This window comes from Bison bison, unplaced genomic scaffold, assembly GCF_000754665.1.
Source record: "Bison bison bison isolate TAMUID 2011002044 unplaced genomic scaffold, Bison_UMD1.0 scf7180017864043, whole genome shotgun sequence".
Classification (NCBI taxonomy): domain Eukaryota; kingdom Metazoa; phylum Chordata; class Mammalia; order Artiodactyla; family Bovidae; genus Bison; species Bison bison.
Genome location: NW_011494615.1, coordinates 625,924 through 648,199, shown reverse-complemented (window position 1 = coordinate 648,199; position 22,276 = coordinate 625,924). Strand labels below are relative to the sequence as shown.

The following is a 22,276-nucleotide window of genomic DNA, read 5'->3' as shown; positions in this document are numbered from 1 at the left end:
TTTTGAGTCATAATGTCCTTCTACAGTGAAGCTTTGCATGTTGACTTAAGTAACAAGGGGTAAGCATGGGATGGTGGGAGATTTGAGGGGCTAGCAAGTGCCTTCCATGGGCTCCTGCCCAAGAAGGGGTGAAGTTGCCCACTGAACACTCTTGTTTACCTACAATTCTATGCCTTTTTTCTTGGTCTGCTGCATGGCCTTCCTGTTAAACAAGAAGATGCTATGTCTATGGTGTAGCCTTTCTTCTGGGCACAGGTGTCCACATTCTCCCTGAGGAAGACAGATTAATTCAGCCTGGTGAGCTCAAAACACCATGCTGTCGAGAAGAGGTGGTATTCAAACTGTGCCTTGACGGAGGGGTACCTATTGGTTTAGTGGCTGGAATCCCCATGAGAATATAAGAATTACAGAGGCAAGGGTGTGACTGTTGTGTTTATGTCGTGTCTCCTGTGACTGTGGGACTCAGGATATAGTTGGATGATGATGGATGGGTGGAAGGAAGGAAATGTCGGAGGATAAACAGGTGAATGAATGAATTAAATGAAGGCCAAAGTCCTACCTGTGTAGGGACATGGCTTGAATGGTAAAATAGTGGCAGGAAGGAATCTGGCATATTGTTGAACTTATAACTGGTTTGACCTAAGTGTAGGGTGATTGAGAGAGAATGGCCAGAGAAGGTTGGGAAGAAAGCCCAAATGATGAAGGCGCAAGAATTTTGGCTTTACTTCACAGAAAGTGGGCAGCTAACCAGCGGGAGCTATTTCAGGTAGGTCTGGCAACAAACATGCCTAACTCTAAGTTTCAAGAGTAGAATTTAAATTGGAAAAAGATCTCTGACATGGCCGATCTGGCCTCTCTGTGCTGCACGTAAGTAGCCCAAGACTCTGGCTACAAGTGCCAGGGTTAGGTCACTGCGGCAGCAAGGCCATGACCAGGTCCTGGCTCTCATCTGTCCGTCTTCTTCCCTCCAGACGTGTGCAACAGCACCGACCTTCCGGAAGTCGAGATCATCAGCCTCCTGGAGGAGCAGCTGCCCCATTACAAGCTAAGAGCCGACACCATCTACGGTTATGACCACGACGACTGGCTTCACACCCCTCTCATTTCTCCAGATGTCAACATTGACCTCACGACCGAGCAGATTGAGGAGACGCTGAAGTACTTCCGTGAGTGATTCCCCTTTCTTGGAATGCCCTGTCCTCCCTGCTTAGCCACGGGCACACATGTGTGCGTGTCCTGGCTACTGTGTCTTCTAGCCTGCTGTATGTGGAAAGTTCTTGCAGAAATGTGGCTGTGGGGTTTAGCCCCATAAAAGGCCTCACTTGACGTTGAGTCTTCTGGAGAGAAATGTTGGAGTAGTGGGAACAAGTATGAGTTTTCATTTGAACCAACTTTCTCTTAACCATGCAGAAGATTAGAAGATGTTCCCATTTCCCTCCTTACCAGAAGTACCATGTGAGTCCTTAGCAGCTTGTATTGAGGAGGAGCTTATCTGCATTTAAAACCCAAAGTATTGGAAACCTCAAGACTGCTCAGTGTTTATAAGACATAACACGACATGCCAAGGCTGCTGATTTGTGCGTGGAAGTCCACTCAGCTGGTTAGTCTGGAGAGGCAAGATGTTGCTGCAACAGCAGACTGGTCCTGCTGTGAGCTACAGAGCTGACGCCTGGTAGGGTGAGCAGTATACTAGGTGGGACTCTTTCAGTGTGTTTGTGATGACAAGGGCGTGAAACCTGATTTTGCAGACTTGAAAAATATACGATAATTTAAAAAATTCACACCAATGATATTTTTTTTCTTTTTAAACTGACGTTGATTTACAACATACCAGTAATATTTCTGATGTTCATTCAGAACATCAAAAGAGGTAGTTTTGATGTAATTTTTCTCTTTAGAAATTCATGGCAGCTTTGTAAGATTGGTGAGACCAGTTCTCTTTTGTTTTGACACTCTTGACTTAAAATTCAAGTTGATTTGAACCCAGTCTAAAGTAGTGTGACATTATTTATGTATCCATGTATCATCATATCACCTTTTTTTAAAAAAAAAACAACAATCCTGTTTCTACTTAGTAATAACTAGCTTATTGTGCATCTGTAAAGTTTTCTATAATTATTTTCTCTAATACAAACCAATTTCCAATATTCTTGAACTTGTGAAATCATTAATAATTAACAAGTGAGAGCTCGTAAGTTTCTCCTTTAGCATGTATCTGGGCTGTTTTCACGTTTTATCTATTAGATATTAATAAGAAAGGAATTTTGTTTAAATTGGCCTGTGTTTTAATACTTAGTATAAATCCTGCAGTCTCATTGTGAGCACTGCAGATAATCATATTCGATAGGAGTAAAAATAGAATGATCTACACCAGGGCAGTATGAAGTACATTAGAGTTGCACTAATGTCCAAGCTGATGCTTTAGAACTTCTAGTATATCTTATAGCCTAGAGGAGGCCCGTTACAAGTCACTTTTGTTTACTCATGGTACGGGTACACCCAAGGAGATGTGGTATTGTGGAAAACCGGGTCCTGGGTGACCTCTCAGGTAGGTTTTGTATTTGTTTGCTTCAGACTGCTTCACAGTAGAATTATTTTTCTAGAAATCCCTGCCTGTTACTTACTCTTCTTTAACAGACTGTCCTATGATTTTATAGGATCCTGGTTGGCCATTTTTGCTAAGGGAGGCTCCTAGGTCCCTCACATACACACTGATTAATCACTTATAATCACAGTGTGATTGGAACACCACCCAAGGGTAACACTTCACTGTTGTCAGAGACCTTTCATAGGAATGGCCTCTTCTCATCCCTGTAAAATGTCTATAGTTTGTTTGGGCCAGGCTGATTTTATTACCAAGGAAATTCAAGTGCGAAGTCTCATTGTATTTATTCAATAGCACTGATCTATAGCTTCTAAAATTCTTTTCAGTAGACTTGAACAGACGTTGTGACTTGTTGTTATTTGTTTTACTTCTAGTGATATATGTAAAGGAGAGAGAGAAAAAAGCATCCTGGTGGAATCTGGCAGTGCATAACACAAATTATAATAAAACTACAAGAACCGAAAATACATGTTGACCAGATATTCTGAAAATTTTTAGAGCATGGTTGCATTTAAGTCTTACTTTAACTCTACATTTTCTTCTGTGGTGCATGTGATGAGGGTAAAGTGGGTATTTGCTAAATATCAGTTAATTGAATGATCAAGCATTAACTTTTAAATACAGCACCCATAGAGCAGGGCTTTCAAACTGAGGTCCTAGATCTTCCCAACCCAGGGATCGAACCCAGGTCTCCTGCATTGCTGGCAGAGTCTTTACTGCCTGAGCCACCAGGGAAGCCCAAGGTCCTAGAACCACCCTCCAAGAGATCTATAGAGAGAAATTGGGGGTTCTATTAACTTGTAAAGGAAAAAAAAATTTACATCCTTAATTTCATAAACGTCTAACTGAAATGCAGCGTTTACTTTCATTATAAACATGGAAAAGAAAGTGGTATTACTAAGACCTGTGACTTAGTCACCAGTAGAAATCACAAATATTTTCATGTCATGCTACAGAAGAAGTAGATACGGAAGAAATAAGATCTTTACTCATCTCTGCTTTGAAATTACTTTCATTAGTAGATGTGCTGATCTTGTTATTTAATGTGCATTGATAAAGAAGCACTTTTATCACAGACCTTTTCTCGAAGTTTTAATAACTGCATTATAATACAGTTGCTTTCTTTATAGTCCTTTGTATCTTATGTCTTTAAATCTTTCTGCTGAGGAGGGGTCTGTGAGCCTTGCTGAGCCAGAGGTCCATGGAACCACAGGTTAAGAGCCCTGCTCTGTACTTGGTATCCTTTCTGGATTTCACCTGTGTGTTTACATGTGTAACCCAGGAGATGTCATGGTTCACACCACTGTGACTCACCCATGTGTTTTTCTTTGTTTTTTTTTTTTTTAATTTTATTTTATTTTTAATTGGAGGATAATTACTTTACAATATTATGATGGTTTCTGCCATCACCAGCGTAAGACAACATAAACTGTCGCTTCATTTTAGATTTATTTTCTGCATCAGTCAGGGCAGTGGGTGGGAATCAGGGTAAGGGGTTCTCCAGGGGGTTCTGATACACTCCCCAGGTGAGACTCCCTGGATAATAGGCTCACCTACACCATTGCTTCAGAGATCAGAGCGGACACTAATACTCATGGGACACCCATTAGTATTAGATGGGCTAATACTCATCTCCTTTGCCCACATGTCATCCTTCAAAGAAGACAAGCTATGCTTCATTTTTTAAATCTGGCCCTTGCCTGGCTTGTTAAGGAGGGGCAAGAAGGCTTTGGGTATCCACCTTTCCCTGGTGGTAGAATGATCTTTGCAGATAGATTTCAACAGTCCAGTGGATGTTCACCCCTGTCCCTCACCTCTGAGGGACACACAAAGTGAAAACTTCCTACATAGCAAATCAACCCATAAACATGGGACAATTAAGATTCGATGGTCCAGCAAGAAGAAAGGATAGTCTTACTAGCGTGCCAGGCACAGTTTTTTAATGCTTTACAGATACCTCGGTTACTTCCCACAGAGACCACTAAATAAAAACTCCCACTGTCCCCCATATTACTGATGAGGACACTGAGGCCCAGGGAAGTTAAGTTTGCTCCAAATCACACAGCTAGTAAGGTGGGGTCTTTTTTTTCCCATTTTATTTATTTTTTAATTGAGGGATAATTGCTTTACAGAATTTTGTTTTCTTCTGTCAAATATCAACATGAATCAGTCAGAGGTATACATATGTCATGATGGGAGTCTGAGTTTCCAACCTGGATTGTCTAGTCTAACTTTATGTCTTATCTCTCAGAGAAGCTAAATAAGAAAAAAATTCAGTTTAAGAATAAAGTTCATTTAGTAAACATGAAAAATGCGAACCCTGTTTTAGAATATGTCAGTAGCTTATTTTGTTCATAAAAATGTGTCTGACATATTGAAAATTGATTTTTTTTTTTCAAAAGGTCATTGTCCCAAGTGACACTTAGCCTGATATAGCTTAGTTTCAAGATGAGGTTTCCTTCTTTCCTGCAATTTTCCCCCCTGCATCCTGTGGTCTCTAGATCATGCTTCCTGAATTCAGGTGGAAATGACTGTGTGCTATAGATTTTTCTAGTCACAAAGTAGTCAGTGGACACCAGCCATGAGGATTGCTATGTTGGTATGTAGATAGCTATGGGCTTCTTCTGGTTCCTTTTCCTAGGACCATGTTTTTGGTAACTTTTTGATTAAAGAGCATTTGTTAAGAAACGAAATCTCTCCGTGTCTCAAGTGCAAGTGATCTGCTGACAACTTCAACAGAACAATCCTTTCCCTAAGAAGAGAAGTGTTGTTAGTCTCTCAGTCGTGTCCAGCTCTTGGTGACCCCATGGACTGTAGCCCACCAGGTTCCTCTGTCCATGGGATTCTCCAGACAAGAATACTGGAGTGGGTAGCCGTTCCCTTTTCCAGGGGATTTTCTTGATCCAGGGATTGATCCCAGGTCTCCTGCATTGCAGATGTAGATTCTTTACCATCTGAGCAACCAGGGAAACGCCAAGAAGAGGTTGTAAAGCAGATGAGAGTTTCAAGACATCACCTAATTTTTTCCTTTTGCCATAAAGTACTATTAATGAATCAGTCAACAAGTATTTATTGAATGACTAGTATGTACCTGTAATCTTTTATGAGCTTGACTTTGTTTGAGTTCAAGTTGATGTTTTCTGGCTAAAGAAGTGAAAACATCTGATTACTGATTTTCTTTCACTACCTAACCTAGGACTTTGCAGCGGGTGGGGCCGACACAGGATGCTCTCAAGGCCCTTGGCTGGCATCCTGTACCGAGTTGTCTACCTTGCTTGTGTGGAAGGAGTGGATGGGGTCTGGGCAACTGCAGTTAATCCAGCTCCCCGTCCCATTTTAATTTTGTAAAATTTAATTTAAACAACAACAACAAAGAATCAAAGACCATTCATCTAGTCCAACTCTTACTGTACAGCCCATGTCTGCTTCATGTTTAAAAAGGCTGAAGTCCGCCTAGTGCCTTGCATGAAATAGGTACTTAACAAGTGCTAATTAAATAACATGCAAAAGTATCTTTTAAGTTAAAAAACAAGTTTTTCTCCCTCTTTTTTTTTTGCAAAGACAAAGCAAAATTACAAACAATGTATAGTATAGAAAGATCACTTTGTTGCCACTTTCCAGAGACTGCCTTCATCTAACTCAAATCCTAAATGAAGTGAAAGACAGTGAATCACTCAGTCCTGTAGGACTGGATGCAAGTCGCTCAGTCCTGTAGGACTCTTTGTGACTGCAGGGACTGTAGCCCACCAGGCTCCTCTGTCTGTGGAGTTCTCCAGGCAAGAATACTGGAGTGAGTAGCCATTCCCTTCTCAACCCAGGGATCTTCCCAACCTAGGGATCGAACCCAGGTCTCCCACATTGCAGGTGGATTCTTTACCATCTGAGCCACCAGGGAAGTCCAAAATCCTAAGTGAAACAAAAGTAAAGACTCCACAGTATGCACTGAACCTGTGCAAACTGAATTAAATTACACACAATGCTGACCTTCTAAAGGGAGGGATCACAAGTTATGTGAGGTGTGACCTAAGAGAACACATGGTGCATTTGTGTTTGTGTGTGTAGGAGGGGTGCGTGTGGAACACGGACAAACATCGTGGTGGGTGGGGTTGAAAGAAGGAAGGCAAGATGAATGATGGGTGTCAGGGAAGGTTGTACAGAGGATGGAGAAGGGATCTAATGACTGGGGAAAGCGTTTCATTACCCTTTGCTAATAAATAACACTAAAATGTATACGTTATGGTAGATTTATAAACAGTTGCCTTGCGTTTTCTCATGTAAATGCTATGGCACTAGTTGGGTCCTTTCTGTCATTCTCAAGACCTCAGGCCATTTTGTTTGCAGGTGAGGACCTGAGGGAGCCCTGGAATTGTGCCTTCTCCCCTCTTACGCTCACTCCTCATGTGAGCAGGTTCTTCCTTGGGCCCATTTTCATTGCTCTAGCAGAAGTCTGCAAGTGGACTTCTGCAGACAAAGAAGCTCTGGCTGCACAGTCACTTCTCATGTGTCAGTGACACCCAGTCTACACACACAGCGACTCCCCACCCCCTGCCAGGGTGTCAGGCGTCGGTGCGGAGGGGGAATAGAAAATGCTTATCTCTGAAGGTCCAGAGCAGCCGCACCCATACCACACCAGGTGCCGACGGTACCAGGAACCCCAGGATCTGGTGAGCAAGGCAGCTGGGTGCTCATACCAGGAGACAGATTACCCTGCGACCTTAGGCCTGCTTTGTCACCTGGCGCCTGCCAGCTTCCACTCTTTCTCAACAATCCAGATTCCAGTGTTGGTGTGTCTTCGCTTTTTCTTTTAAGAACAAAAATGGTTGGCAAGCAATCCTGTACGGGTTGACTGTTTTCCTTTTCAAGGGAATCCAGCATGTCTAACACAAAGCTGGAACAGACTCAGGTGGGAAATTGACATGACAGCTCAGCTTGTTAGCCCATCCACACCCCGCTGCCCACCAGTGATGGGCTCAGGCCATAGTGATTCTGGGTTATGGTTTGTGTTCTGCACTTCAGATTTATGTTTTGAACCCTGGAACATCTGCTACGTGACCTGCTGGTCCCACGAATGAGATGCGCCATGCAGCCCTCCCAGGGTACAGGAAACAAACTGGGAACCCCAGCAACACATCAGAACTCTGTTTCTTCTCTGTATCCTCCTCAGGTGTATGAGTGATTTTAATGAGGACTGCTTCCAAGCTGGGGTACTTTTTGTCTCTGTAGTGCTTTGTTGGGTGCTGTCTCCCTCCTTTGTTCTGTCCCCACCTTCTCCCTGGAGGTGGCCTGGGTGCCTGCTTTTCCTGTGCCTGAAATGAGGTGGAGATGGTTTGGGAGGGGGTAGTTGACAGCAAGCTGTTCGTTAGCAGCCTGCCTTCTGCCGCGGGAGCTCGGTGACTGGCAATGGCAGTGTTTTAAAAAATAAAGATTAGAAAGAAAACTCTGCAGAAGCATCCTGTTAGTTAATTTTCTGCAGCCGGTGGAGGGAAGGTCTGCTTGTCAGCCTGTATTTCATGCAAGTCCCCCTGACCCTGTCAAGAATGGAGGATTAGGAAGCCCTCCCCTCTTCTGTCCTGGCTGCCCTGGGATGTAGGTAGAAGGCTTGCAGTACTTCCTGAAGGGAGGAAAGCTCTGGAGACTAGGGGCATGTTGCAGAGGAGGACTGGGGCCCTGAGTGGTTCTGCTTCCAACCAGAGGAAGGAACACAGGGAGCCACCCTTCTCCCACCTGCTTGTCTGGTTGGCCACGCGGGGGCCCTGGTGTGGCCCGTGCTCATCATCTGGAGTACAGAGGAAGGTGGCATGTGGCATGTAACATCTGAGACACTTCAAGGCAAACTCATAACTGTATCAGTTGTAATTTAATCCAAAATTGTTAGCACATATTCATTTTTAAAATGTGTAAATAATTTATTTTGAATTCTTATTGCATACATATATATGCATATGAGTATATAAAATTATGTATGTGTACGTGAATTACTACACAGCTAATAGTTTAAAACTTAGAAATTTTATTATATTCTTTTAATCATTTAAGTTGGCCACCTGATATGAAGAGTCAACTCATTGGAAAAGACCCAGATGCTGGGAAAGATTGAGTCCAGGAGGAGAAGGGGGCAACAAAGGATGAGATGGTTGGATAGCATCACTGACTCAGTGGATATGAGTTTGAGCAAATTCCAGGAGATGGTGAAGGGCAGGGAAGCCTGGCCTGCTACAGTCCACGGGGTCACAAAGAGTCAGACAAGACTTAGTGACCGAACAGCAAACATTTAAGTTTGATTATGAGTCCTCTCGTAATTAGATTCTTAATTTGGCAGACCCAATCTATTAGATTCTCCTATATACTTACAAAAGAGGATACGTAACTAACTTTGCAGCTCAGGAGCTGATCCTCCTTCTACCTGGGGGTAGTTATGGCCACAGCATCAGGTTTTCCTATTCTTTTTCCTGCCTCCTCATTCCATATCCGGTTGGCTTATTCATAGCCACCCTCCTTAGAATGATGTTCATGCAGTGCTTTATGAAAAATATTAGTGACAGAAATAGAACAGTCACACACACCTACCCTCCCTTGCTTAAGATAAATTTAAAATATCTCCCTATTATATTCCACTTTCCTTTTTATGTCAGTTGCCTTATTCACTTGGTTGCCCGTTTTGTTTTCATGTTCATTGATATTCATGGTCTTGACAGATCCAACCTTTAACTGTTATTGATTGTATTTTCTTTTTGATGTTGGAATTATCACAAGCTGGCAGTGTGATGTCCTTTTAAGTGGGCCCTGACGCCTGATCGCTCCTACCCCGGACCTTCTGGAGCGGTTGTTTACTTTTGTGCAGCATGCTATTGCAGGCCTCTCTTGATTTTTCCTGCCCCGAGACATGGAATCAACAACTCTCCAAGAAGCCGTGTTAAAATTGGCATCAGAAGGCTGATCTGCTGGGGATGGGTAGAGAAATATCCCTTTAGTTCCAACCCCCTTTTTTCTTTCAAATTTTGTAAATACTCCCTCAGTGTTTTCTCAGCTATTGACAGAAAAAGTTTTGGAGGTGGTTGGTGCCTCGTTTGTATTCAGTTGCTCTTGGTTTTCGCTGAGCGATCCTGGTCAAATGACTTCAGCTCTCTGAGCCCCCTTCCCTCGTCTGCCCAGCGAGGGGGGTCTTAGGTAGCAGGGGTCTGAGGAGTGAGTGAGCGGTAAAGGGCTGAGGCCTGATGTGCAGTCAGCACTCCTTAAATAGCGTTGAGTGAATGGACAGGGGCTTCTCTCAGGCTGCTTCTGGGACCTGTCCCAATTCCTGATCCAGGGGTGGGTCAAGAAGATCCCCAGAGAAGGAAATGGCAACCCACTCCAGTGTACTTGCATGAGAAATCCCATGGACAGAGGTGCCTGGCAGGCTATAGTCCACAGAGTCGCAACGAGTCGGACCCCACTGAGCATGCATACACACCTTGGAACCATCTCTGCAGAGTTGTGAATGGATTACTTTATCCTTTGGAGCCTATCACACAGCAATTTTGATATTGACATTTGATTTAAAACTTGCTCAAAACAAAAAAAACTTGCTCAAGGCCCATAAAATTCACCCATAAATGATGCTGTTTCTTTACTCATTTCTTTCTTTTGCATTTTCTTAAAAAGTAAATTAGATGTATACAGTCTTTGGATTTGATAAAAGTCACATTCAGTGATATGTTGCTATTTAGAAATGGCACCTTCCCACCCCTAGATTACCACTCCTGCTCATTACTGTGAACTCAAGGCCTTTTATTTTGCTGGAAAAAAGCTAATAAATGACGTTTCTACCTCATTTCCCTAATTATGGCTTAGAAAATTGTGCTATCTTTTTAATTGCTCGTACTGGCTTGTTTCCTTTTTTAAAGAATTAGAGTGATGAAGATGATTGCAACTAACATTGGTTGTAGACTCACTTTGTCCCGGGCACTGTGCTGAGTGCTCTCCCGTGCATTAATTAATGCCTCACCCTGTCTGTGCGGCAGGTATAATAGTCATGCCATTTAGCAGGTAAGACTCAGGTGTCTAAGAAGGTCACAGATAGCAAATGAGGAGCCTGAACCAAACTTCAGGCCGTCCGACTCCAAAAGCCCTTGCTCTGAGGTATGATATTAAACTGCCTGCCATTAGTACTCCATCCATCTATGTATCCATCCATCCCTCTATTCATTGGTTTTTGCTTCTGGGGTGATATGGTATGTAAATAAAATATTTTAAAAATTCATAGCACCGTGAGGTAAATGTGCCAAGCCTTTGTTGAAAAGTGTTAGTCACTCAGTCGTGTGCAACTATTTGCGACCCCATGGACTGTAGCCCTCCAGGTTCCTCTGTCCGTGGAATTTTCCAGGCAAGGATGCTGGAGTGGATTGCCATTCCCTTCTCCAGGGGATCTTTCCAATCCAGGGATCAAACCCAAGTCTCCTCCATAAGCCTTTGTTGAAGAGGTTTCTAACTGCACCTGACTTTTCTACGATGCTTTATAGAGTTTGCATTCTTTGTTCCTTCATTCCATCTTCATTTTGAAAGTTCATACTAGACCTCACCCCCTGTACTGGATTGAACCTGTTAAACATGCTGATTTTGAGGAAACTGTTAACTTTCCATCAGTTTATTTATGAGACCTATAATCATCTTTCAGAAGCACCTTGCTGCTGCTAAGTCACTTCAGTCATGTCCGACTCTGTGCGACCCCAGAGATGACAGCCCACCAGGCACCCCCGTCCCTGGGATTCTCCAGGCAAGAACACTGGAGTGGGTTGCCATTTCCTTCTCCAATGCATGAAAGTGAAAAGTCAGGGTGAAGTCGCTCAGTCATGTCCAACTCTTAGCAACCCCATGGACTGCAGCCTACCAGGCTCCTCCGTCCATGGGATTTTCCAGGCAAGAGTACTGGAGTGGGGTGCCATTCACTTTAAACAAACAAAATCCTCAGAAAACCTTAGGACACCAGCTTCAGCTCATCTGTCATGAGGAGTGACATCCGAGAGGCTGCCTGGTGGTTTGCTGTGGTGTTCTTGAGAGCTGCCATCGATGGTGGAGAGACATGATAAGGACCAAAGGAAGAGAGATGTGTTCAGATAATGGGGGCAGTTACAGCAGGAATTAAAACTGTTGGCTGCTGACTTTAAATAGGTGAATGTCCTAGAAAATTTTAAATGTGTATCCAAGTTGGGGTCAGGGAGAGGGAAGGGCATATATAAACCACCACCCCCTCAACATACACACTCAAATAGTTTTCCTCTAAATTACCTGCTACTCATACATACAGTTAGGCAGATACACACATACATATACATACACACACACTATAAAATCTACCCCCAAATCTTTGCTACTGAAGAGCCTTGTCATGAAGTGTCATCTGGGGACCAGCAGCCTTGCTAGCATGTGAGAGCTTGTTAGAAATGCAGAAAATTGTGCACAGTTGCAGACTTGAGGCATTAGAATCTGCACTTTAGCGAGAGCTCTGGATAATTCACATGCACATTAAAGCCTGGGCAGCCCTGCCCTAGAGGGATGCCTTTTCCTCCAAGTTCATTAACTAGGGCATCATGTGGCTTTGGAAGGATAGAGGGAAAGCCTCCCTGTTTGATCACTGTGGAAGGAAAGAAGCTTGCCCTCCCAGTAGTGGAAAAAAGTCCCTTTACTATTACTCATTCCCACATTATACAGTCTTGAGTAGAAAATTAAGAGGGAAGCTGGACCAAGCTGGCACATTTGTTGCCACTGACACCAACAGATGGTTACAATACCCAGCTAACAGGCTGGTGAGGTTCCATAGGTAGTTTTGCTCGAGGGCAGCAGTCTTCAAGGGAGATTTTGCTCCCAAGAGTCATTTGGCACCATCTGGAGACGCTTTTGGATGTCACGTCAACAGAGAGACAGGGTAGTGCTTCTAGCACCTAAATGGGTGGAGGCCATGCCCAGGACAGCGCCTGCAACAGAGAACAATCTGACCCTAATTGTGCGTCTGTAGTGCTGAGGTTGAGCAACCCTGTTTAGCAGATGAGTTTAACTTATAGCAAGTCTAAAATCTTTTTAATTATCCATTACTCATTTAAATATTTCAAACATGCTAAATAATTAGGACTAATAAATGTTAGCTTCACTTTCCTTTTTTTTTTTTTTGGAAAGAAATAAAACATTGTTGTTTAGTCGCTGAGTTGTGTCTGACTCTGCTTCCCCATGGACTATAGCCCAACCAGGCTCCTCTGTCCATGGGATTCTCCAGGTAAGAATACTGAAGTGAGTTGCCATTTCCTCCTCCAGGGGATCTTCCCGACCCAGAGATAGAACCCTTGTCTCCTGCTTGACAGACGGATTCTTTACCATTGAGCCACCAGGGAAGCCCAAATAAAACATTCACAATGCATTTATAAGGACAGTTTCAAAGTCCTATCCCCTCACTCCTTTCCTAGAGGGAACCACCTTCCTGAGGGTGGGCTGTTTCCTTCTGGTGTATGTTTTTGTACTTTGATAACACATTTTAGTGTCCGTGAAAGCAGCCTATCTTATTGCACAAGCCCCTTCTGTGATGGCTTTCTCCTCTATTTGTATGCTGCAGGCTGTTTTTCCAGGAGTTTGAGCCAAGGCATGAACAGAGAACAGGACTGTATCTGTATGAAAATGGTTCCCTTTTCTGAGTAATTTACATTTCCTTTAGGCGGTGGTCAAAATTTTTAAGGAAAGATGTTTAATAAAGAAGTTGCAGATTTTTAAAGGGGTTATTTTTCAAATGCAGAGTCCATAGTGACCCAGAATTAAGCAGATAGATAAACTTGTCCTGACATTTGTTGGAAGAGATGATGGTGATAATGTTCCTGGCGCCACCCCCTTCCCTGCCTGCACGCCCTCCTTTCTCCTAACGTGGCACCTCTCAGCCCCGCTACCAGCATCCTTGGAAGACATTTCCTCCATCTCTGCATCATTTTTTTTTCTGAGCCGGCCTGTTTCTATGGCAACTGTTAGATTGAAAGATGAGCGGGAGCTGGGCGGCGAGGCTGGAGTGAGACCTCAGGGTGGTGGTGTGTGTCCCTGACGTCACCCTCTGTGCTCCCGGATAGGACGGCTCTGGCTACTCCCATTCAGGGCTGCTGGCCGCTGCCGCTTTATTAGCAGGACTGCCAGGGTCTCTGATAGCTGTGCTCCTCCTCTTCCCCCTCCATGATTTTCCTTTTCACTGCCCCTTTTCCGTCCTGGCTCCAGACTGTCATTAAGGATGCACAGCTTAATTCTGGCATGTTTGGAGATGCTCTTCTGCCCGGCATTCTGGAAGGGCAGGGGGGCATGGCAGCGTTTCACCTGACGTCGATGGTGCCGTGAAGTCCATTCTTTCCTCTGCCAGAATACTGACTATGCAGAAATTTATCGAAGCGGATTATTATGAACTAGACTGGTATTATGAAGAATGCTCAGACGGTAATTATGGCTCCTGCAAAACAGAGCGGGGATGTGTAGGGCCATTGTCCCTTCGGGGGAGGGGGTGTCCTGGAACCTTCCTGGGCAGACAGGAGGAGGGAGGGGCACCGGAGTGGCACCGCATGGCTCTGACCGTTGCGAAGGCGTGGTGAAGGGGGACAGCAGGTGGGCAGGGCTTGTGATGGGGGGAGGCTCCTTGGCAGTATGGAGATGGTGTTGGCGTGCTGGGCTTGTGAGCATTGCACTTAAGTGGGATTGAATTCTCTCTGGGGTGATGCGTGTGTGTGTGTGCATGTGTGTGTGTGTGCAAGTGGAGATGTCATCATCTATGGTCCAGGGACTAGTGTCTTCAGGAAGTGGTCCTCTGGCCTTGGAGAATCCAGCTTTCCTGGGCCCAGACCTGGGAGCCCAGGGGAGGCTGGAAAAAAGGGCAGAAGCAGCTTCCCACCTGGCAGTCAAGTCAAACGAGTTATCTTGCGGGATCCCACAGAGATGGGGGTGGGAGATGTTGGGAGGGGCTGGAAGAGTCTGAATCCTTCGTGTTTGGGCAGGGAGGGTGTGGTTCATTCCAGAGGAGACTAGGCAGAGTTTCTGTGGCTGGAGCAGCCTCGGGAGATTCCAGACACCAGGAAATGGCACTCAGGTGCATTCTCAGGCCACAGGGGAGGGGCCTCGGGCGCCTGTGGGGTTGGCATCAAATTGTATATGACACAGTTAACCTGTCGTCTTTAATTCTTCTTTAAAGTGGCCCTCTATCACATGCCTTTACATAAACACACACACAAGAGGACCCAATATCTGTATACTTGAAGGGTCCATTCCCTGGTGATCATAATGTTCTCAGCCCACACAAGCCAGTAATAGGTAAAGTAACTGCTTTTTAATTGAATTGGGAGTTTCAGATCACTCTAACATGACTACATTTGATTAACCTGAATGATGTAACTGGCTGGGACCTGGCCTCATTAATAAGCCGAAGAACTGCATAATTATCTCTGTATTTGCTAATTTCAGCCTTGACTGTGAGCCACAGAAGAAAGGCCAAAAGCTTTTGTTGGAGGGGGTGGGTGGGTATTTAAACGCACTGAGAAACTTCCCCAGCTGAGCCCCACCATCCCCGAGCGTTAGATACAGACATTGCCATGTCGCGTCCCTGTGCATCTGTAAACGTCTTGAGTGATGATGATGGTGGGCAGCTCCCAGGGTCGTGAGGGGGAAAGATGACTCAGTTGTTTTCTTTGGGGTATATTATTCTTAAAGCAAGTTCCTATCCTATTACCCAACTCCAGGCGGCAATTATAGGGGTGCTTCTTTTCAGATTCCATCATTGACCTCTTGAATTTTCCTTGGTGATCTGTGACTCACTGAACCCTCCATAACTTTTTAGAGTGTGGACCACTGGAGCACGGCACATTGGTTACAGCGGAGGGCCTGTGCCACCTCCACCTCCCAGGGGACGTGTTGGGTGTGGCCATGGCTCCCCCGGAGCTGTCCCGGAAGTGACGGGGGAAGGGTTCTTACTATCTTGCCCTAATTGTGACACCGTCCAGCTTTATTTACACCCTTGTCTGAGGAAATGAAGGCAGTCACTCGAGGTGCTCAATCTGAAGGGTGAGAAGAGGCCTGCTCTTGTCTGGGTGTCTCTCAGAAGGATTTTCTTACCCAGCCCTGTCTTGGTTGAATCTTTTGGCCCCAGGCAGCCAGATCTCTCTTCTTCCAGAAGAAAAGGAAAACTGAAAAAGAGGCAGCTCATCTGTCCAAGGGTAAATAAATGTTGATAGCAGTTACTGTCTAAGTGTACGCTGAATGAAATAGTTGCTTTTCTCCTCCGTACCAATTTGGATGAAGTAGAAAAGGCCACTGGGACAGAATTTGCTGGGACAACTGACATTTTCATAATCCCATTTTAAAGATAGTTAGCAAAACAGGGAATCAAAGGAATGGAAGCTCAGAACTAATGTGGTTTAGGAAAGCCCCAAAGGGAGTGGGGAATTCAGGGATACGCTAATATTGACGGTGCTTGTTTATACACGTCTGACTAGTTCTTTCCTGACCTCGCCAGGTTAGTCTGGAAATGGAGGCAGTGCGCCTTTGTTTTTATGCAGCTTTGGAACTGCAAAGCAGTCTTTGAATAGCCCTTTCAGCTCCTGGTTCTGAACTTCCTGGTGAGGAGGCCAGGTAGGAGTTGGACACACAGAGTGTTGCTTTGTCTCTCTTATTGTCATTGCAATCTTTAATGTGGGAAACTTCCAGGGAGCTTTCCATAGTAATAACAAAAGATGAGTCAAATGTTTTAAAAAAGATGCAAAATCATCATTTATGTCATAGTTACTGACTTGCACTTAAGTTGCAAGGTTAGCACCGAAAAAGTAATACATAAGGGTGGAAATATAGACTGCAGGACAATTAGGGACTGCTCTATTAAATGTGGACTTAAGAAACGGCTGCTGTTCTCTTTTGAGGTTTATTCAGTCTACCGACTGTATCCTGCCCCCATAATGAGTTTTAGTTGTGAAGTCTTAATACTCTGTCTCATCCCCTCAGCCCCCCAAACACATTCAGACTCCAGAGGGTATAACAGGGGCATGGTGCAGGAGCTTAGAATAGTAAGCAGTTGGAGAGGTTGATTGCCCAGTACCCTAAAGTGATTTTTAGAGGTTTGAAATAACCAATGATCAACACAGTAGTACAGCAGTGGCCTGTGCAGAATTTGCACATGTGCACTCAGCGTTTATAGCTTAAAATTCTAGCATCAAACAGGTTCCTGGTTACCCACATTAACTGTGTCCCATCTCTTAATTGCAGGAACTTCTAAAACCTGGCAAATCATGAGTCACCCCATTATTTAAAAAGCATATTCCCAGACTAACTCCAGACCAGGAGAGGCCCTGAGAAATCGGAATCTTTAGTGCATGCTGTAGGTGATTCTTTGGAGCAGGTATGCTTGGAGAACAGTGCCGTGGACACCATCCCGGGGCCCAGGGGTCTGGAAGATGATTCTTTCTGTCTGTCGTGAAATCTTAGGTTGTATGTCCCTGAGTTAAAGAAACGGAGTGCACTTTCGTAATTATTCTAGAAATAGGCAGAATGGCTGGAAAAGCAGGGCCCGGAGTCTGCCTTTGAGACCCGTGTTGCATTCTCTGTGGCTGTGTGGTATTTAAAAACAAAACTCAACTGATAAAGATAAAACTGGCGTTCTTCACCCATTCAGGAATTGAGCCTCATCCCATCTAGCAAGTAGAAAGAACTTGGAGGAGCTGTATGAAATGGAAGGCTTTTGTAGACAGAAGGCAGCAGGGACAAGAAAAAGGATTATCTCATCTTTCTTTGGGGGACGAGTGGGGTCTCTCAGGCCGATTACCTCATTACTGCTGACCAGGAAATTCCAGACTGTCTGGCTAAGACTTCATTCCTGGGAGAGGCTGAAGCTGCAATTAGGTCAGGTATTAAGTCTTGGTTGACTGCCCCCGGGGCTTAGCACAAGCGACTCCATTGGAGGCCTGTTGTCTCTGTTTGCCAGCAGTTAGGCACATCCTGGGACCCCATAAGCCTCCAGCAAACCCAACTCTCCCACCTGGAAAATGGGGACAACCCCCCTGGGCCATCTCATAGGATGGTAAAAGCATGAAAATAAAGTAAGAGCTCTTTGTGATCAGCTAAGTGCTAGGCCAGTACTTAATATTATCTTTTCAGAAACAGTACTAGTTACTAGGTTCTTTTTAAAAATTCCTCTGAAAAGGTAACTGGTTTGTTGAACAAGGTATAGTGTCTTTACCCTGTTTCTTGCTGTAGTCTCTTTTATAATCATCCACCCTTGTGTCCCTTTTTGCAACATTATAGATTTGAATGTCGGGGTGGGAGATGAGGGTAGTTCATATTGATTTTATAAATGGAAACACTCAGGCAGATTACACAGTGATTGTTCTTACAACTTCTCATCCATGATGAAAGTCCATGGCATTACACTTAGGTGGCACATACGCTGTTCCGCGATTGCAGTGACCTCTAAAATGTCACCCAGAGTCAGGGTGACTGGTTTGTGAGTGAAGTTTTGTCAGATATTTTAAGCATTCACTGAGAAACTGTTAAAAGGCTTTTGAGATGATTTTCTGACTTTCCTGCGCTTGTGTCGAACATAGGTAAGCAGGCCCCATTTTTCATGTTTCTTGTGGAGTGTACCCCTGGAGGTAGACACTGACTTTCCCTTTCCAGGCATAGCTCTCTTCTGAATGACTGCTAAGAGGATATTTTTTTTTTAAGAGTTAAATGTAAATATATGATGTAGCTGTACATTTTTATCAGCAACTTTAGTAAAGCAGAGATAATGTCCTCCCTTAGATGTAGAAGCAAAGGGCTCAAGAGCTGAGAGAGGGTCAGAGGGAGCATAGAGACCAAGTTTTTAGAGCTCTGTGTTTCTCTCTCTGTTTTTTAAATAGCATAAGCAAGGGCCTTGGGGAAGTGACCTTCAGCGATGGGCCACCTGCTGTGTGTGGTCAGGGAAGTAAAAGGACAGCGAGGCTCATGGAGAGTGGAGCAAAGTGCACGGGACACAGAGGGGCAGGAGACTCTTGACTGTGCAGGAGGAGCTGTAGCAGGAACAGGCTACATGGGAGATGCAGGTCCAGGAGTGCCAAGCTCCTGTCTAAAGACGAGGGGCAGCCTTGGGTGTGCCTGTGCCATGGGACTTTTTGTATTGATGGAAGCATTCTGCGCTGTCCAGTTTGGTAGCCACTAGCCCCTTGTGGCTGTGGAGTGTCTGAAATGTGGCTACTGTCACTGAATTTTGGATTTCATTTCATTTTAATCAGTTGAGATTTCAATGTAAGTGGGTAGCTCTAGTGGCTTGCAACCACTCTTTGGACAGAGGAGGATGGAGCTTCGGGGAGATGCATCCGTGGAGGTTATGTGAAACAGAGCTGGAGAGGACCCTCACAGGAAGAGGTCCCTCTGCCCACTGGGAGGCAAGTGACACTTCTCTCCCATAGCCTTGAACTTCCCTGCACCTGGGTCAGAACCACTCCCTTCCTGCTTGCTCTGAGCCCCTGCATTGGTCCTCACTGCTGGACAGCACACAGTGTAGCTGCTTGACTGCTGGGGTGAGCAGCTTCCCGAGGGAGGGCTGGGCCACCCTCAGCTCCACACCCCGCGTCCATGTCCCATGGTCCATCTGTCACCTGGCACAGGGATGCCCAGGCCTTCTTGCTGGCCTTTAAGTGTCATTCTGTTTTGACTTTTGGAAAAACTGTTCTCTCAGACAAGATGCACTTTGGCCCATCTCTGCCTTTAACCTTGAAGCGAATGCAGAGGTGGATGAGGTTGGAGAATTCCCTCACATTCCTGCAGAGGAAGTGGGGCAAAGGAAGGGGAAGGGGTTTGAGGTGGGGGTGGGGAGTACCCTGAAGAATGAGGGAAGTGAGAGAACAGGGGTGACACGGGCAGGCTAGAGTGGTCTTGTGTTCATGACACCATGTCCTAGATGTATTTTTAATTTGCATATATATTTTTTAAATTACATAATACAAAGAGACTTGGACATCATTTACTAAGGGTAGCCTAGGATTGAGTTAAGAGATGAGTATAACCAACTGGTAATGAGTAAAATCACTTAATAGTATTTTCAAATATATGAAATCAGCTCTTGTTTTCATTCGTATATACTGTAGCCCCACCCAGTAACCTGCGCATCTCATAGTCCATCTGATACTCACGAATTAAGTATGTACAAAGTGGAGATTTCTCCCTCCCTCCCTTCCCAGGCCTTAAGACTCACTGTCATTTGAATTGAATTAACAAGCCCCAATTTGATAACATCAATGAGATGAAAGAAAGTATCCCCCCTCCCAGAGTGTATGCCTTTATAAACATTGTATTTAAACTTATGAAGATTTTCAAATGTGATTTTGTGCTTCCTGCCACTGAATTCCTACTGACCCAAATTTTTATAAACAACACATTTTTACCATTGTAAAATGTAGCAATTCTTTTCAGGTTCCAGAAAAGTAACCTGTCAAGGCATATGTCTTTAGGTATTAATTTTAATAAAATCTTTATTCTATTTCATTTTCTGTCTATAGGCACTGGTCTATGGTCTTCTATTCATTTTTATGGAGGTAGTGATTCAGTGTAGAGTACATTTTTAGCTGCCTAAGAAGGATCTGCAGCCTTAAGGATTCAAAGATGGACAAGACCAAGTTCCTGAACTTGTGCAGAGAATTCTTGCTGACAATCTTGCCTCTGCTAAAGGCCTTCTTGGTTACCTGAGGGAGGTGACTGGGCAGAGAGGTATTTTAGGTCTCCTGCTAAAGCTTTTAGGAGCAGAGAGAACTGCCACAGTGTAGCGGGGAGGTGGCTAAAGCCCAGGAATTGTAGAATATGCTGTGATTCTCTGAGACACCAGTGCTTCAGGCTATCTTTCAGAGGATTTGATAGAAGGACCTGCCATTTCACCGTTACAGGCAAAATCATATAGTGCAAAGGAATTGATTATGAGATATGCAATAAAACTGGATTCTTTTTTTCAGGCAACTTTGCAAACTTTTAGGCTATAGATTTTTCCCTTTTTATCCTGCAATTAGAAAAAATATATTTATAAATTAAGTAAGAGTGGAATTTATAAAATGCAGTTTAAAAAGAGCAAATGTAATGTATTATTACCAAAAAAAGACTGGGATGAATTAGGCTTAACACAAGTAATGTTTCCTGCAATTTACCCTTTTCCTCTTGCTAGAAACCCAAATGGTCTTTTCCTTCCCTGTCCAGCACTGTGTCATACTGTTGTCACACTCAAGATTTGTTTCCCTTTTGAGGCACACCCACAGAAGCTCTCTCATCGGAGAGTATTGGGCAATCAGTCACCAGGGCACCTCCTCTGCCAGAGCCCGAACTTTGGACAGGTGTATGTATCTGCTTGAGGCATAATAGGTAAATTACCCTCTGCAGTCGCTCCGTGAAACTTCCAGGAAGTCACCATTCCTCATTGCTTCTGGGGGAGGAAAAGTGGGAGAAGAATCTGGATCCAGATAGCTGGCCTGACACCATGCACCTGCCTACTCCCCTCCCATCTGACTCCATAGCACCTGTCAGAGCCACCCCGCCCCCCACCTCCGTCCAGCCCCGCCCCAGGACTGGGCGGGGCTTTCCCGTTCCTGATAGGTGCTTCACCCCCTCCGCCCCACCTCCTGGCTCTGGGAGCCACCCCCTTCCGGGTCCACCTGGATGACGATGGGCCAGTGGCCCTGTCACACCCTCCATTTCAGCTGAGCCCGGGCATGTCTGTGGCCCCCACCAGGCCCCTGCGTACGCCCCAGGGGCCCCGGCCCCAATGCCTCCTCCGGGAAGGCAGCCAGGAGCTCCCTCAAGGACAGCTCCTTAGGGTGATGTTTTGGCTTTGGGGTGAGTTCAGCAATGTCCCTAAGAGATGTGGGAGAAGAAGAATGTTTTGAGTATGACTGCCGGAATGAAGAGAGGAAGCCCACCCTGGAGCAGCAGGAAACCCTGGACCTCTTGGAGGAGGGTAAATTGTGTTCTTTGCTCCAGTCTGATCCTTTCCCTGTTAGCATCTATATAAACTGGCTGTTTTACTGGTCTCACAGCAGTCTTTTATTTCCTCAGCGGAGTGTAAGGTCAAGTACGCATGTCTTACATGGTGACTGTCAAGCCACCAGGAGAGAAGCTGTGTTTCCAGCATCCTGGGACATCCCCTTGTCCCCTTTTTTCTTTCTAGTTTACACCTCCCTCCTGGAAGACCACTCACTGTCTTAACTTGTATCCTCTTTGGTTTGTTTTGCCTGTTCTCGACTATGTAAATGGAATCAACAGTGTGTATTATTTTGTCTAGCTTCTGTTGCTTAACTAATATCTTTGAAATTCATACTTGTTGTAAGTATCAGTAGTGCCCTCCCTCTTTGTGGCATCTTAGCACTGTGTTTTCGGAGAAGGCAATAGCACCCCACTCCAATACTCTTGCCTGGAAAATCCCATGGATGGAGGAGCCTGGTAGGCTGCAATCCATGGGGTCGCTGAGGGTTGGACACGACTGAGGGACTTCACTTTCACTTTCATGCATTGGAGAAGGAAATGGCAACCCACTCCAGTGTTCTTGCCTGGAGAATCCCAGGGACGGGGGAGCCTGGTGGGCTGCCATCTCTGGGGTCGCACAGAGTTGGACACGACTGAAGTGATGCAGCAGCAGCAGCAGCAGCAGCACTCTGTTTTAAGAGTTTTCATTGTTTTCGTTTG

General features: G+C 44.9%; 1 protein-coding gene across 6 annotated transcripts in view; it reads left to right on the top strand.

Annotated features, from left to right (window-relative positions):
• TRAK1 (trafficking protein, kinesin binding 1) overlaps positions 1-22,276 on the top strand; it is a 99,973-nt gene that overhangs the window by 25,565 nt on the left and 52,132 nt on the right. For 3 of the 6 annotated variants that reach the window (XM_010835453.1, XM_010835454.1, XM_010835457.1), the window contains exon 2: positions 972-1,166. In XM_010835453.1, coding sequence (XP_010833755.1) covers positions 972-1,166 — 195 coding nt within the window. Of the gene's footprint in view, positions 1-971; positions 1,167-12,907; positions 21,552-22,276 lie in introns of those variants that run through there. The other 3 variants (XM_010835456.1, XM_010835459.1, XM_010835458.1) reach the window with 3 other exon arrangements.